General features: G+C 44.7%; 1 protein-coding gene across 1 annotated transcript in view; it reads right to left on the bottom strand.

Moving 5' to 3' along the window:
- Positions 1 to 17,542, bottom strand: part of EIF2AK1 (eukaryotic translation initiation factor 2 alpha kinase 1) — a 35,557-nt gene extending 18,015 nt beyond the window's left edge. The window contains exons 1-11 of the mRNA XM_014523566.2: positions 17,506 to 17,542; positions 16,781 to 16,894; positions 13,943 to 14,101; positions 13,107 to 13,243; positions 12,664 to 12,695; positions 11,016 to 11,115; positions 9,369 to 9,449; positions 6,566 to 6,665; positions 4,696 to 4,756; positions 3,575 to 3,941; positions 1,913 to 2,024 (exon numbers count right to left, since the gene is read on the bottom strand). Coding sequence (XP_014379052.1) covers positions 1,913 to 2,024; positions 3,575 to 3,941; positions 4,696 to 4,756; positions 6,566 to 6,665; positions 9,369 to 9,449; positions 11,016 to 11,115; positions 12,664 to 12,695; positions 13,107 to 13,243; positions 13,943 to 14,101; positions 16,781 to 16,894; positions 17,506 to 17,542 — 1,300 coding nt within the window. The remainder of the gene's footprint in view (positions 1 to 1,912; positions 2,025 to 3,574; positions 3,942 to 4,695; positions 4,757 to 6,565; positions 6,666 to 9,368; positions 9,450 to 11,015; positions 11,116 to 12,663; positions 12,696 to 13,106; positions 13,244 to 13,942; positions 14,102 to 16,780; positions 16,895 to 17,505) is intronic.
- Between the last annotated feature and the right edge of the window lie 610 nt (positions 17,543 to 18,152).

The following is an 18,152-nucleotide window of genomic DNA, read 5'->3' as shown; positions in this document are numbered from 1 at the left end:
CACCAGCAGGCCGAGCGGGCCCCAGGTTAACCCCAGCCTGGCCCCGCGGCTTCTCCAGCACCAGGTCAACCCGGCTGTAGCCAAGCAGCTCCTGCAGCACCATGTCAACCCAGGCACGCATGCCATGTCAACCAGCACCATGGCAGCGCCTGCAACTTCACTGGTGTCAAAGGTCACGTGACATCACCTCCTGATATGATACCACTTCCTGTGATGTCTTTGAATATGGCTCACCGGGCCCACTGGGTGATAAAAAATGTGTGATCCGGCCCCACATTCAAAAAGGTTGGACACCCCTGGACTAGATGATCTATTTAGGTCCCTTCTGACCCCAAACTACTATGAAACTATGAAACACCATAAATAGTAATCCAGCCACATACTAAAGATAATTTATGGCATGGTAATATAGGAAACAAGCCACAAAGATATTTCATATATAATGTATAATATTTTTTGTGGCTCAGTTGTATCATGGCCTAAAATTGAACATCTAGTATGTTGGGGTTGACCCATGACAGATCCTCAGGCTCAGCATAGGGATCTGGCATGGGGCAGTCTCAGGGTCCAGGACACAGCTATCCCCTACCCAATCAGTAAGATCAAACCAGGGGTAGCACTGGGTCCAGGACCTGGTGCCTCCATCCAATTCCAAAAGGCAGATCGGAGCTGCTGTGAGTCCAACATCATGGAGCATCTTTCCAATTTCGGGCTCACTGTGTCCTGGACCTTTAAAAAGGGGACACAGTGCTGGAAGCCCCAGCTGTACACCTGCTTTTGTAAGTTCCTGGCATGCCCACAGCTGGGAATTCAACTCCCCAGCTGCAGGATTCACTTTATAGAGTGTGGGGAGAGAGAGGGGGGCAGGACATGGACAGCTGGGGAGCCAGGAATCCTGGGGCACAAGGAGCTTTAAAGGATGCACCTACAGCATGGCTGCAACTGTGCTTTTCAAAACTCCCTGGGCACTCAGACCCAAAAAATGGGAAGAGGCTCCCCAGTATTCAGCGTTCCCACCCAGGACTTTATTAAACCCCATTCCTGGCAATTCTGGCCAGACTGCAGGGAGTCAGCAGCTTATGGTAGGATTTTAAATCCCCAGTGGGAGAAGCCCTTCAGCTCACCCCACACCTTGCCCAGGAATCCTCCAATCGCCCCATGCCTGGCAGCCCAGCCAGAGATGCTAGGTGGGGCGGGTGTATGTTGACAATCAGCTGTCAGCCTGACTCAGATAGCCCTGCTCTTGACTGTCTGGACCCAGGACTGTCCCAACTGGGGTCAACAATAGGTTGATTTGTCAGGTCATCATCACAAAGGGGACTCAAACCAGCCCCGGTACTGTCCTGAGCCAAGATGAAAATTGGCTAATTGTCAGCACCAGCCTCATGAAGTGGTTTCAAATCAAAGGAATGGGATTCCAAAAGAGCATTCTAAAAAGGAGTGGGGCAAGGAACCCAAGTAAATTTAAGATGGAATATGTCAGATTTATAAGATTTAGTTGCCTGAATTAGCATGGAACTGGTGACCCAGAAGATCCAATCTAGGCTTCTACCATAAAAGTTCGTAGTCTGAAGTTGTTTTGGAAAAAGAATAAAAGCTGCTTCATCAGAACTGCTCACTGAAAACTGATATGCCTTCCTCACAGCAGTCCTGTTTCACTAGAGGACTCAAACTATTCAAACAGATGGCTTCACCCTTCACTGTTGAGCTCTGTAAAGAAAAATGTAAGCACATTCTATTACAATTATTTTGACTAAACAGAAGGGGGGGGGACACCTAATGACCACATTTCATACTATAAACTTTTGTTAATAAATTAAAGAGTCAAATCATCTGACCCTTTAAGTAGAAAAATCAAAGTACATTAACACAAGCATATTAATATTTAAAAATCAAACAGTATAAATCTTACTGGAATTTTCCACTGTTTTCTCACCACATCTTTTGTTTCTGTCAACAATCCAATCCGACAAGGAGATTTCACATAGTTGCATCTGTATATGAAGCATTAAATGATACTCCACCTAGTAAGAAAATATTGGTACATGATTTTTCCACAGCAATGAAGAAGGTAGACTTATTAAAACAATACAAAGCATTTAAGATCAATAATGGAGAGGATGGCACAGATGGTGCTATTAAATCGATTGTGCTTCAAGTATGAGATTAATAAAACGAAGAAATATTACTTTATTTTCCTTATTTCTCTAGGCCCCATACACCAGTAAGGGTTATCTAAAAAGCACATAATAAAAGCTAACACAGCAACATGCCAGATATTTTGAAGGTATAAGAAAATACTTGGACAAGTTTATGGAAATCTTTTAGGTTGTTTTTGAAGAAAATAATTTAGAATGGAGGTGTTCAACCCCCTAGCCCAAGGGGCAAATGCAGCACGTGGAACTATGGCTCCCCGTAGGTCAGAAACCTTGGAAGCATGGAGCCAATTAATATTGCAACCCCTTCACCACTGTCAAATTCCTACACAGCCAGACAGGGGTCAGGCCACACCCCCTTCCACACATGCCTGGATCAGGGCCCGGCCATGCCCAGCCCCACACAACAGAGCAGGCCCAACAGCCTGTGAATAGACAAGGCATCACCCATCAAGCCCACAAAGCAAAAAGGTTGAGTACCACTGTTTTAGAAGAATGTCAGTATTGGAAAATAGAGGGATTTTGATAGCATGCTAATATCAAGATAAGTTTGACTACCACTCGTTGCAGAGCTAAATGAATTCAGGTGGAACACTGAAGACACATGGTTTTTTCTATACCCAAACACATGCTATGGCCTCAGAGATATAAGCATTAAATATAGGTGTTGCATTAAATGCTTTCATTACATCTTGTTTCTTTCACACACTCCTCCCTGCCCCAGTCCTGCAAGCACCTCCCTTTCAGTTCTCCAAGTCCAAAGCCTAGATCAGATTGTACTTTCTACTCCCTTTCTCTGTTGCACTCCCTGCAAGTCCACGTTTTACCATACATTTCCTAGTAACTATATCATGTTATCTAATGCACCCAACATGCCAAATTTATGCTCAAACCAGCTTCCTCTCAACATACTCCCTATTCCCTTATACTTACTTTCTAGTCACAAGAGCACTGATCCTGCCTTGTCCTTCTCAATAAATGACTCTAGTTACCCCCTTCCTCACTATTTGCAACATCATCCATACCCATCCTGACTTCTGTCCAAAAGCATCTCAACCAGTGGCTTAGTCATCTGTGCAGGATGTTGGTGGCATTTTGGTTTGTTTGGCTGTTTAACACCCCCCCCCCAAGAATGCTATTGTTGTTTTTAAAATGATATGGGAATTTTAAACCTGAAGAGTCAAGATAATGAATTCTTGAATGTTATATTTTGGTAACTCTTGTGATCAACAGTTCTGTAATTATGTTAACCACTCATAAAGCCACAAGTCATATTAACATTTCTGGATTTTGGCTCCGATCCCAGTCATGCCATTTAAAAATGCATTGTTAGAATTCCTGGGTACACTTACATAAGTCTTCTCTGAACACGGATTAAATCAAAGAACAATTATCGACATTTAAAGACTTTTATTTACCTCACATGGTCTGTGCACAGATGTAGTTTCTTGAGACCATGTAGTTTCTTCAGTACAGGAATCACTTGATGCAACACAGTCTTTATCCAGGTTGGAATGAGGTCCATATGATGAATGATTTCCAAAATAACTTGATCCACTAGTAGTATCACACATGCAGTTCTCTCGCAATTCCATGCGTTGTTCACATTTTTTCATTTTTAAACAATCTTCACTGTTTCCACCAGTAAAATCATGACTTATATCCATATATTGCGCTGATTCATCACCAGGACTTTCAAAATAAGTATGTCCACAGGATTTCTTTTCTTTTGAGCTAGATTCTGCAAAGATGACTGAACTACTACATTGACTGTGACACCCACCTCTGAAAAGAAAAACAGGGGGAAGGAATGTATGCAGTTATTGTGTTATCTGTTTGTGAAACACGAAGTAAAAGCATTTTGGAATTGCTCTGGAATTTTAAAAAGACACGATAATTTCCACCTTTTAAAATCCTGTAACAAGTTCCAAATAGATGACTTACTCTCTGAAGTGGAAGTTCAGCCCCTTCCCTATTCAACCTGAAAACTGTCTGTTCCTCTAAGTTCTGCCCTTTACTTTTGACAGATTTTTAAAGGGTCAACTTTCAGAAATTCTTATAGCAGAGACAACAATTACAGCCCCAAGTAGCCATTTGGAAGATATCTGCTATATTTTCCTCCCTTCTAGTTGACAAGTATTGTTAAATATTTGCCCACCCCCAGTCCATTTTTCCTATGACAAATGTTCACTTTTCTATTGATCTCTGCATCTTCCTGTTAATACTATATGCTATTCACTAATCTTGTTTGTGAATGGTACACATTACCTGAAGTAAAAATTACAAGTCTAGTAAAAATCTTAAATTGATAACAGATGCCCTAAAAATACTGAAGATAGATAGAAAGACAGGTTGGGTAATTTTGTGTGATCCATCTGACAATGTGAGGCAAATGCAAGTATAACAGATGCTCCATATTCAATACAAAGAAATAACACTGCTGCAATACAAGTTTAATTCTATATTATTTAATGTTACATGGAAAAAGACCTTATGTTAAATCCAAATCAATACTGTAAGCAAACATAATAATACTTACTTGCCACTTTCTTGATCATCAGAAGATATTTTCAGTGATGGTAATTCCACAAGTATCTTACCTTTAAGGTGAATAGATAAAACATAGCATTTTACAAAGTAAGTCTTCATTACTTTTTAGCATTTCAGCTACAGCTACTAATTAAACTCACAACTAAGGATGGGGTTTTATCTTTGAATGCCCCCTTTGTATTTGTACCCCTGGAATGGACTTTCTTATTAAAACAAAACAAAAAAAGAAATAACACAAAACAATTTTTAAACATGCAAAATACAGGTTATAGTAAGGAGGAATTCTCACTGTAAGGACTGTATTAGGTTCCTTTATGTTTTCATTTAGCTTCCATCTTTGACAAAACATTGTTGTTGTTGTTGCTGCTGCTGCTATTATTATTGTCAGCCTGTTCTAATTTAAGATTTTGTAATCACCAGTAAAGATAAGAATAAATTATTAAGATAGTGTAAATGTAAACTGAAATTTGCACTTCATCTTAGATGGAACACTTTTATTTATGAAAATACTAGCTCTATGGATCATCATACAGGGAGGGAAACACAGAATTCCTATAAAAAGTTAAGGAAGACTAAAAGCACCATGGAATCTATCCTTTTACCTATATACTTGCATGGCTCCCAAATAATTTCAGGGAGGTATACTTCACAAGTACTGAAAAACATTTTCATGAAGTAATATTTTCTAGATTACAGAGCAAAAATGGCTTATGTGTACTGCTATAGCACCAACGTCCTGATCCTTCCCCTACATGCCCATAACACAGAATCAAAGCAATGACTTAAGGAGAGCTGTAGTGAGATACTTCTAGAATGTCTTAGGCCTGTAAGTAAAAATACAGCAAGAAAGAGAGAAAAAAGACAGCATGGGGGCTGCTAAGAGAACAAGGTGATTCAAGAGAAAGGAAAACTAGAAGATATACACAGTTAAAACAGTAAGGTGAATCAGTCTCCTCCTGTTATTTCCAGACAGGTACTGATGTCTCAGAATCAGTTTCTGCCACCAGGAAATGCAGAAGCCATAGAAAAGATCTAAATCAGATTACTAAAGATTTTTAAAACCCCTACCAAGGAGGGCAAAATAAGAGGCAGCCATGAAATATTTCTAGATTGCTTCAGTTGTGAAGCTATTAAGAGAAGAAAGAGGAGTGTATCGAAAAGTATCTCCAGACTCCAACACAGATTTGATACTAAAACTTGTTGGCAAATTCAAGTTCTTCAGTAGAGAGCCAGAGAGCAGCTATGGAATCAGCATAGAGCCAGAGAGCAGCAGGACCCAGTACAGAGCCAGAAAACCGCAAGAGTATCAGCACTGGATCTCACTGCTGTCTGGCTCTGGGCTAAATCCCCCACCCTGGCTCTGTCCTGGGATCCTGCATTGCTCCTTGGCTTCCTGCTTAGTCAGGGAGTGACAAGAGACCCAGAGTAGAGCCACCCTGAAGGGTAGCATGCAGCAGTGGGGGAGGTAGGTGGCAGGGATGAGGGAGGGCAAGTGGCTTAGGAGCAGGCAGATATTGGGGGGTGGCAGCACAGGGTGGGGAGCATGTGGCATGGGGACAAGGTGTGGAGTCTGGGGTCAGACTGCAAGCCCTCCTTGTCACTTACCTACCCATTGCTTGCCCTCCTGCTTCTGTTTTCCTTGCTTAAAATGAAGCTCTAATTATTAGATTCCTTACATATTAAATTAAAAGAAATTTATAATTTTCCATGTATAGAATCTAATTTGGGGGGTCATCTTAAATTCAAAGTTGCCTTGGTTTGGGTGAATACATTATTTGGAAAAGTCTACAGTTCCCCTGACAAATAATAACGCAGATTGTATAAACAGATCAGAATTATTAACAATTACGTGTACTCCCCTTTTGAACATCCTGGGTGAACATGTTCTATCCAAGCAGTGTGATAACCTACAATATTAGAATGTTGCAAACCAGCCAGCACTTTAACCTCTCGTAGTACCTAAAAAAAACAAAGTTTATGAACTTCTTGCACTTCCCATAAAAAACAAATGCAAAAGTAATAAAAAGTAATGATTTTCCACATAAAATTATTTTACCCATTATTGTAACTTAAGAGTTGCCAGAAAAATTACAATAATAAAGATCTCAACATTCTCATTGAATTAGGAAATTCTTAAGGCGCTTGGGATATCTTGCAAACTACTGCCTAATTTAGGCTCATACTGGGGATAAATACAGCTACATAAAGAGAAGTACAGGTACTCCTTGCTTAATGTCGTAGTTATGTTCTTGAAAAATGCAACTTTAAGCGAAACGATGTTAAGCAACTCCAGTTACATCACGGTAGTTACTTACTAGCAGGCGGTGGCAAAACAATGTTATAACTGAACATTGCACGACTTTAAACAAGTATGTTATGCTTAGGAGCAACCAACACGGGTTCATTAGAGGCAGGTCCTGTCAGACCAACCTGGTGGCCTTCTATAACCAGGTCACAAAATCCTTAGACGCAGTGTAGCAGTGGACGTAGTCTTTCTTGGACTTTAGGAAGGCCTTCGACACTGTCTCTCACCCCATTCTCATTAAAAAAACTAGGGGACTGTGGCGTCGACACCTACACAGTCAAATGGGTCACTAGTTGGCTAGAGGGCCGCACCCAGAGAGTGGTGGTGGACGGGTCATTTTCGACCTGGAGGGATGTGGGCAGTGGGGTTCCGCAGGGCTCAGTCCTCAGGCCTGCACTGTTCAACATATTCATCAGCGACTTGGATGAGGGGGTAAAAAGCACGCCGTTCAAATTCGCAGACAACACTAAGATGTGGGGAGAAGTGGGCACGCCAGAAGGGAGGAATAGGCTGTAATTGGACTTAGACAGGTTACAGGCGTGGGCGGATGAGAACAGGATGGGTTTCAACACTGACAAGTGCAAGGTACTGCACCTGGGGAGGAAGAACCGCAGCTGACCTACAGGCTGGGGAACTCCCTTCTTGTCAGTGCAGAGGCAGAAAAAGATCTTGGAGTCATTATTGATGCCAAAATGAACATGGGCCGACAGTGTGGGGACGCGGTCAGGAAGGCCAACTGCACCTTGTCATGCATCCACAGATGCATCTCAAGCAGGTCCAATAAGGTGATCCTCCCCCTCTATGCGACACTGGTCAGGCCGCGGTTGGAGTACTGTGTCTTGTTCTGGGCGCTGCACTCCAGGAGGGATGTGGACAACATGGAGAGGGTCCAGAGGAGGGCCACTCGCATGATCAGGGGGCAGCAGGGCAGGCCCTACGAGGAGAGGCTAAGGGACCTGAACCTGTTCAGCCTCCACAAGAGAAGGCTGAGGGGAGATCTAGTGGCTGGTGACAAACTAGTGGGAGGGGACCAGCAGGCACTGGGGGAGTCCCTGTTCCCCCAAGCACTCCCAGGAGCGACAAGAAATAACGGTCACAAACTGGCAGAGGGTAGATTTAGACTAGACATCAGGAGGCACTACTTCACTGTCAGGGCGGCTAGGATCTGGAACCAACTTCCAAGAGAAGTGGTGCTGGCTCCTACCCTGGGTCTTTAAGAGGAGGCTAGATGAACACCTTGCTGGGGTCATTTGACCCCAGTACTCTTTCCTGCCATGGCAGGGGGTCGGACTTGATGATCTGCTCATGTCCCTTCCGACCCTACGTACTATGAAACTATGTTCTCTAATAGATCAGCGACATAATAATGAAACATTAACCGGGATGACATTAGGTGAGGAGTACATGTAAATCCTTCCTATTCAGAAGAATGTAATATATCAATCTTATTAGAATCATACATTCATAGAAAGTTAAGGTCGGAAGGGAACTCAGGAGGTCATCTAGTCCAACCTCCTGCTCAAAGCAGGACCAGTCCCAACTAGATCATCCCAGCCAAGGCTGTGTCCAGCCAGGTATTAAAAACCTCCAAGAATGAAGCTTCTACCACCTTTCTGGGTAACCTGTTCCAGTGTTTTACTACCCTGCTAGGGAGAAAATTCTTCCTAATATCTAACTTAAACTTCCCTTGCTGCAACTTAAAACCATTGCTCCTTGTTCCGTCATCTGCCACCACTGAGAACAATCTAGCTCCATCCTCTTTGTAACCCCCGCTTCAGATAGTTGACGACTGCTATTAAGTCCCCTCTCAGTCTCATCTTTTCTAGACTAAATGAGCCCAGTTCCCTCAGTCTTTTCTCATAAGACATGTCCCCCAGCCCCCTCACCATTTTTGTTGCCCTCCACTGGACTCTCCAATTTGTCCACATCCTTGCTGTAGTGGGAGGCCCAAAACTGAACACAGTTCTCCAGATGTGGCCTCACCAGTGCTGAATAGAGGGAAATACTCACTTCCCTTGACCTACTGGCAACACACCTACAAATGCAACCAGTACACCATTAGCCTTCTTGGCAACAAGGGCATATGGTTGGCTCATATTCAGCTTATTGTTCACTGCAACCCCCAGGTCCTTTTTTGCAGAGCTGCTGCCCAGCCATTCAGCCCCCAGTCTGTATTGGTGCATGGGACTGTTCCGTCTTAAGTGCAAGACTCTGCACTTGTCCTTGTTGAAGGACAATTCCTGACATGCCTGCTTACTGTTTTGGCATAAGCATCATTAAGGATATTACTAAATGATATTAGGAACCAATTTATAGTAGGCAGCAAATTACTGTTTCAATTCAGGAAAAATTCATACCTTCATACAATCCCTTTTTGTAGCCTTCTTAATAAGTATTTTTTTGACAGCATAGAATTGACCATCTAATTTGTTTCTGACCTGAAAATAATTTTGAAAAGGACAAGCTTAGATATAATAAACTTTAATAAATTTAGATCAACAAAAATCCATTTGAAAAACAGATTCCTAAAGGCTAAATTCTATTCTCCTTTTTCAGACAACTTCTCAATGATATCAACAAAGGTATTCACAATTTAGGCCAAAGGGTCTAAGGAAAGGGTGCCAAGTTTTGCCCAGTTTTCAGTAGTATGAGGATTTAATTCAAACTGCATATGACTAAGGGGACATGTCTACAGTTATATCAATGATATACTGAGGGTTTGGTTTTTTTAACTGTTTGGGGGCTATAATATTATATAGAAAAAATATAAAAGTATTTAAATTATTTCCTGCTGTTTATGATAATGCAACTAAATATTCTAAAACACCTTAACAAATAACCAGTTACATGAGTCTGAAACAAATACCTTAATTTTTCTAAAAGATATCTAAAAGACATCTTTCTATATATTTGTCTACTAGTAATTATATACCATTAGTTGACACAGATCATTTTTTTTTAAAGCAGCCAACATTTGGTTAAAAAAAATCAGCTTCCATACTTAATTTAAAATTAGTATATCAGAACACTTCATACCAGATTTTTTTACTATTCTCTGAATAAAAATTAGGCTGCACACATGGGTAAAATTCTCAGTATATTATATAAAAATCCATCAGGGCCCTTACAGCTCTCTTTTGAATCAAAAAACAAGAAAACCTTAAATGTAACAGGCTCATATTTGTTTCAAGGCAGGAGTGTCAAACACATCTGGCCCCTGTGAACTGAGTGAAAAGCATGGGACCAATCTGCAGGCCAGGTTAGACCCAAAGACAGGCCCCATGCATCACAGCTGGCACAGAGGGCCAGTCCACCATGGGCACCTCATGCAGCATGTGTCCTGGACCAGACTGGTGCACTACATGCAGTGTGTGCTGCCCCAGTCCAGGGCTTGCACGTGAGCCCTACACGCTGACTCATACATGAGGCCTGTCTGTGGGCCTAATCTGGAACAGCCTGGGAGCCAGTCTGGCAGGGTACCACATACAGCGCATGCCCTCGATCATCCCCCACTGCTGCAACAGCACACATGCCTGGTCCAGCCCTGCACACCACATACACCTGGAGCTCATGCTGCATGCATGTCAGTCATGGAACACATGCTGCATATGGTGCCTGCACTGGACCAGCCCTACACACTAGCTCTTGTATGTAGAGACAGGATGTGAGCCTAATCCAGACCAACCCCAGAGCCAGCAAGCAGGGCCAGTCCAACGTGGGTGCCACATGCAACAAATGCACTGAACTGGCCTCCTATGCTGGAGCACTGTCCACAGCACTAAGTCCAGCCCCATGTGCCACATGCAGTGCATGTGATCAGGGCCAGAGAATGCCACACTTGGCATGTGGGGTCATTCCAAGACCCACAAGGCTGGACCCTAGGGTTTCATGGGCCAAATCTTTGACACCCTTATTTTAAAAGCAGATAAACTATGCCTCATCTCACAGAAAACATAAACAACATTTAAGTCAGCAGATACTTTGTCCTTGTATACTCTGTATACCTTGTATACTTTGCCATACCCTCCTTTTCCGAGCCTTGCAACCTCCTCAAATTCATTTAAGTAACGTGAAGTCTGTGCTTCCAAGACAGCTTCTTTTTCCCTAATCAAAAATGTTTTGACTGATTAAAACTAAATTGCAACTTATAACTCAGATATGTATACATTATGAGTAGCAGTTACACAGAAGTATAATTTACAATGGGAAAGAAAGTCTCAAATACTGAACATGATGGAATGAATAAAGTCTGATAAAACACACAAGTGTAGAAAGTAATATTAGCATCAGTAACTAGAACCCCCCCCCACCATGAATTACCAATATTGCAAACAGCAAGAAACTAACATTATTTCAAAATAAAGGATACTGCCCTCATGAGATAAAAATGAATCCTACGTTAACTATAGTTTAATTTTTGTTATATTTATCATTAAGTAGTAAATTACAAAAGGTCTTGTGCATTTTACAGATATAGGAATGTCTTAGTAAGATGGGGCTTCACAATCGATTTCTGTCAAGTAGGGATGCAAGCTCTGAGTAGGGTGTTTAAATATGACTTATCTTTGCAAAACAGTAGAGTGATAATTAGAAAAGCAATACTGTTTATTTTATGAAGGCCAATGTCAGCAATACCAATTTTCCTAAAAAGATTTCACAGCAGCTTTTGTGTGTTGTGAAGCAAACTTACTAATCCTACCAAAGATGATGATTATAAACACACCTCACACTTCAGGGATATAGCCAGTTGCCTGTAGGGGTCAGTAAGGAATTTTCTTCTCCTCATATATAATTTGGCATCTGAGGATTTGAATTTGCTTTCCTCTAATGCATGAAAGCCTGGTTGTGGTGTGAGTTGGAATAAAGAATGGCACCAGTCAAGAGAATCCTTTTAGGCAAGGCTGTCCAACTGGTGCCCCATGGGGTGCATCTGACCTACAAGGGGATTACATGTAGCCCATGGATTCCTCCACGGCTGCCATTCCCCCCACTGCTCCTGTTGCTGCAGCAGCAAAGTCTCTGAGGCAAGGCAGTATGGCTGGAAGAAGCCCGGTGAGCCTGTTGCCCGCAGTAGGGTGGGAGGACATGGGGAATGATGATGGGGGACTCGTGTAGCCCACATGGTTGTGGAAAGTGGGGAGGCAGTTTGTGTTGCCTGCATGGTAGGGTTCCCTGGAAGCTCACATGGTGTGTAGCCCCTGGCTGCTCAGAAGTCTGACAGCCCTGCTTTTAGGTATCTGGTTATTCCCTCTCACTTATGGCTGCTGACCACCAGATTTAAGGTTGGAGGTTAAACTTTCCTAGGTTATACCAGCAGACAGCTTGGGGTTTTTCATACGAGCATAAATATGTGGAGGGAACCAGACCTCTTTTTGCTCCAAGTTCTGCTTGCAAATCCCTCTCAATGGCAGGGCACCACTGCCCCCACTACAGCAGGTCAGTCCCCATAAAGGGCACATTCCTTTACAGCAGGATGTCCCACCCACAGGAGCCACATGTACGGCCAGCCATTCTACATATATCTATCCACACTATAGGGTTTTCACCTTCATCCATCATTCAGTGTTTTCACACTAGGCTGAATTCTGTTTTCTGGAACACATAGCTTCAGACATTTATTTTATTACTTAGTACAGCACTTTGAATACATACCCAGCTGTATGGGAATCTCCATTTTCAAGGTCCTACAAATAAACAATACCCAATTTAAAAAAGAAAAAACCCACAAACAGTAAGTAATCTAGCACACAGTTAAGCAGGCTTCTTAATACAAGGAACCCAAGCAGCAGGACAGAAACCCCAATTATCATCTTAAACTTTACTAAGAAAGAATTGACAACATTTAAAAAAATAGTTTGTCCAAATTTCTATATGAATAAAAATAAAACTCTGACTTAATAAAGCAAGAGTGCTATGGATTTTACAAGCTTCTGTTTAAATCAGACACTTATTCTTGTCCAACTAAAGCATTCTTTTGTATGAATATTGAAAGCACATGCTTTGGTAGGAAAATGGCTTCACAAAGAAAGTCGCTTTAGAATGTGTAATACACAGACTCAGTAACATAAAAGTTATTGACATTTGCAAAAGCTTACCCCATTAAGTGTTTGTTGATTAGCTGCTTTCATTAATTCAGTAATGGCTTTATTATGATGCAGTCTTAAAGTACTAAATTCATCACACAAAGCAAAAGAGGAAAGCAGGCCCATTCTAGTAAATGTGTGACCGAGTACTGTACAAAGGAACAGAATAAAGAATATTTTAAAGAAAGTCTGAACAAAGGCCTACAACTGTAAATAGTATACTCAGGTCACAAGTAATCCTCATTATTCATAAGCCCTACTTACCCTTTATAGTGATCAGCTAAATCAATGAACATTAATGAAAGTTAGATGCCCATCTCCATGTGTATATTTTTTCTCCCCCCATATAAATAATTACAAACAAAGTCCTTAGTGAACTTATACTTGCCTCTTTGCATTGACACAGATCCAAAAAAAATCAATATAAAAATACACCACTTGTGAGTATTTATAAGCATTTGGGGCTATGCTCTTTATTAAAAAGATATGTTTTATTATAAAAACTGAAAACAACATGGTTTAGTCAGTACTGGCTTTGGGGAGCATTTGATAATATTACAAGAAAAGGCCTCATACCACCTCTTTTTTAACAAGAATATGATGTTTTTGAAAGATTATGGATCTGAAAAATCAAATGTTCTCTAATACTTTTTCCCCTCGCTCATCCCTATCAAAACTAACTACAGCTGCCCGCTAGTAAAGGCCCTTCCCTAAATGCAAAATGATTGTATTTTCCCATATACAACATGTCACCTTGTTTTTGAAAGAAAAAAAAAGAGTAACTAAAAAAAGTGGTACATACAAGTATGTATAACAGTAAAGTAAAAGCTGTATTTTATCTTACTGACTTTTGAACAAATGTCTTGAACGAGCAGGATTTTGTGTATACATGTGACAGAGATGTTCTAGAAGAGAAACCATCAGAAGTTGGTTTGCAACTGTAGAGGTGAAATGTATTAATTTTTTTGAACCATTCACAACTTGAAGTCCGCTTGGGAGATCAGATTCTGAAAAGGAAAAACAAACGCTTAACAGGAACCTGGATGCCACAATAAAAATAAAACTCGAGCCAACAGAGTAGCTGCAGAAATACAAACTTAGTTAACAAAAGCGTGCCCGTAAAACATAATTGGATTAGTGGGGCAGCACTTTTATAAAATGAAGATACTGTGCTAACTGCTAAAAGACCAGCACTGTATAGGAATATGAAATATGTAAAGCATTTTGATAATTAGAAATCAACAGATGTGTTCTGAAAGAGACCAGGCAAAAACTATTTGTTTTTAAAGGCTTCACTTAAGAGGAATCTCATCTATCTAAGAGTGGTGCCCAATCTTCTAGCCCCGTAGGCCAGACAAGTGGCATTGGGTCAGTTCATGGGTCAGATCCTGTTCTGTACAAAGTCAGCACATATGGTTGGTTCATGGGTAGAGTCCAGTGCACCGACCCAGCCCTACACCCTGGATCTGACCCTGTGCAATCAGATGGACCATGCACTGACCCAACTCCAGTAGCATGGTAGGTTGTATTAACAGGAGTGTCACTTGCAAATCAAGGAAAACAATTCTTCTGCTCTATTCAGCACTGGTGAGGCTTCACCTGGAGTAACTGTGTCCAGTTTTGGGCCCCGCTCTTTAAGGATGTGGGCAGATTAGAAACAGTTCAGCACACAGCAACAAAAATGATTAGGGGCTTTTGGAGGCAAGACTTATAAGAAAATGCTGAAAGAAGTAGAGTTATTTAGTCTGGAGAAGAGAAGACTGAGGAAGGATTTGATAACATTCTTCAAATACCCAAAGGGCGATTTTGCTGGTTGCTATGTCAGGGTTTTTATTTAGGGGTGCACCGATAAAGATTTTCTTGGCTGACACCAATAGCCAATTATTCACCAGGCATATCAGCTGATACCGCAGCAGGCAGCATGGAGAGCAGCACTTTCAGGTAAGTCTGTGGAGGGGAAGAGGCATGGGGGGGTGCAGATCAAGTCCCCCATGGTGAGGGAGAGAGTGCGGCAGAGGGGCAGGACCTGGGGCAGGGCAATAAATGAGACAGAGCTGTGGGTGGCTTGTCCAGGAGATCACTGTCCCAGCATTAAAAAATGGCAATGGAGGTGCTTGAACTAAAGCTCATCGAATGGCTGGGACAGGGGATGCAGCTCAGCCAGTGCGAGGCTCCTGGAACAAAGACAGCAGGGCAAAGAGCCCCAAGCCCACCTCTGCCCTTGTCCTGCTCAGCTCCACTCGAGTTATAGATGTCCCAGTGCTTAAAAATGGTGGCAGCAGCACTTGAACTAAAGCCCATATTGTGAGCTCTAGTTCAAGTGCTCCTGCTGCCATTTTTAAATGCTGGGATGCTGGTCCCCTGGACAAGCCACCCACAGCTCTGTCCCGTTGCCCCAGGGTCCCATTCATGCCCCAGTCCTACTCCCTCCCTCACTGTGGGGGCCTCAATCTACCCCAACTTGCCCCTTCCCTCCCAGAGACTCATCGGCAGGATGCTGCTCTCCAAGCCGCTCGGTTGCATATCGGTTATCGGGTTGGTATCGACTGATATATCTGTCTGGTTAATAATGAGCCATCAGTATCAGCCAAAAATATCTTTAGCACTGCACTGCTAATCTTTATTGGTACATTACTGACTACCCCAGCCAAAAAAAGCTGACAGCCGACAATGTTAATTTTCCTCTTTACAGAAACAACTTTGACAGAAGGAGGACCCTGGCTGCTGTGCCCCCCTGCTTTACAGAAGCACAGAAAAGTAGGGTTGGAAGGGACCTGTGTCCCGAGACTTGACCACCCTTGTAGTCAGGCAGTTCTCCTAGTCTCCAACCTAAATTTCCTCTGCTGCAACTTGAGGCCATCATTCCTAGACCTGTGCCCTCGGGCTACAGAGAAAAGCCCATCATGAACTGCAGAATTACAGGGCTTCCTTCCAGCCCTACTCCTCTATAGGTCTTCTAGGCCAACCCGCTGCCTCAGGTGGCATCATCCTCATCCAAACCATCCCATACAATCCACCAGCTAAACTCTGCGTAAGATTACAATCAACCCGGACGCAGCACAGACCTAACACCTGGGCCTGTCACAGGGAACGCAAGGGAGCCACAGCAACCAACATCCTGCTTCTCTGAAACGCTGGTGACAAGCGCTCGAGAGATCCCGCGTAGGGAGCCACGCCACCCCCCAGACAAGGTCACCGGAAGGCCTGCAGCAGTTTGGGGCGTTGCGCCTCGTGTTGTCAGGATTGACGGTTGCCTAGGAGGGTGCTGCCATTGCAACAGGACGCAATCTTTGTTTGCCCTTGGACGTTTTCAAGAGCAGGCCGGCTGGGGAGGTCCCCTCCAGCCCTGCTTTTTTAGGATCCTAAATCCTTCTCTTGAGCAGCTGTCACGAGTCACAACACGTCGGACTCCCCGACTGGCCTTCCTTCACATTCAAACACCTGTTTTTGGGGAGGTGCAGACCCGCACGGGACTGCCACCCCCCCCCCGCCCGAAGGGGATATGCTTTTGACAGGAATAAAAGCAAGCCCAGAGGAGGGGAGGCGAAGCCGGGCAGACGGGGAAAAACCGGAGGCAGGGCTCAGCTTCGCGGGGTGGGAGACAACAGGCCGGCGGGGATGGCGGGAAAGGCGCAGCCGCCCCTCACGGATGATAGCGGCCCTTAGGTGACCCCCGTCCCTCTCACCGTCAAACTGCGGCTCCGGCCCGTCCTCGGGAAACTCCACCACGGAGCATGGCCGGCCCGACCAGACCAGCCCGACCCGGCGCCTTGCAGATCCTTCCGGGCCGCGCTCGCCCCCTGCAGGGTGCCCGGGCCGCGGGGCCCACCCGTGCCTGTCCCGGCCCAGCCCCGCGCCGGGACCCGCCTAGTCCGCTCAAACTGCGACCCCGAGAAGACGGCGCCTGTCCCGGCTCGGGGCTGAACCTTGCAACAAGCAAAGATCCGCGGCGCCTACACGTGACAGCCGGCTTCAGCCGACTGCGCTTTACTGACTGCACCGGGAACGGGGTCGCTGGTGATTTGCGGTTTTTAGAAAACTGGAAAGAAGAGAAACTCGATGCAAGCCCCATCCCCTCCGGGAGCAGCGTAACGGGGCGCGCTCCCCTGGGGCTCGACTGCCGCATTGCGAAGTGCTCATTAGGGCGCATTTGGCAGGACGCCCTAATTGAACGCGGGGCTAATGACTCGTGTCTTTTCCCGGCTGTGGCAGGGCGGGCGGGCGCAGGCGGCCCCAGCCAGAGCTACTGCCTTCAAGCAGGGCCTGTTTGTGGTCTGAACAGGCTGTTTAAAAATGGGAAGTCTTTTCTTTAAAAAAAAAAAAAAAAAAAAATTGTCCTGTTCCCAGCCAAATCCGTGAGTCAGTCCAGAACCGTAAGCGGCCCCACGACCGCCAAGCAGCCTCCACCCACACCAGGGGTTCAGATATTTCCAGTCTTTTCGCCGCATCCTACGCGCAGGCCCAAGCGCTGAGGCTCGGGGCTCGCCTGCCTCAGCCAAAGCGCTGCAGGAGCCTCCCGTTTCCCTAAAGCGGGCTTTAACCCCGACACCCGGGCAGGCGGGTCCTAAACCAGCCAGAAGAGCAGTGATCCCCAGGAAACCTGCCTTCGTGGGCCCAGGGACAGGGTGTTTCCCCAGTGCCCTTGCGCAGGCCAGGCGTGGCGCTGCTCCGAGGCAGCTTTGCCCACAGGTCACTTGTGACCCGTGAGGTCGGCAGCCCCGTGTGCCCGAGCCTCGGGGCGCCTGCTGAGACCCCCGCAGAGCAGGGGCAGGTACCGCGGGCAGCAAAGGCACCATCACCCCTGGCACGCCGGCCCCCCGCCAGCCGAGGCCGCGGGGCCGAGCTGAAAAAGAGCCCCGAGAGGCGCTCTCCTGGCGGGGCGCAGACGGGCTCCCCGCGGGCTGCGGGTTATTCCGGTGCAGCAGGGGCGGGCTGGTTTGGCCCCGCGGACCCATGTCAGTGCGAGAAGGATCACGCTGACTCCCAGGAGCAACCCCGGCCGTGGATGAACCCTCCCCCCGCGCCGGATGGTCCCACCCCCGGAGCACTACCCGCACG

The sequence above is a fragment of the Alligator sinensis genome, unplaced genomic scaffold (assembly GCF_000455745.1).
Source record: "Alligator sinensis unplaced genomic scaffold, ASM45574v1 scaffold990_1, whole genome shotgun sequence".
In the NCBI taxonomy this organism is placed as follows: Eukaryota; Metazoa; Chordata; order Crocodylia; family Alligatoridae; genus Alligator; species Alligator sinensis.
This window is presented reverse-complemented; position numbering and strand designations above follow the sequence as displayed.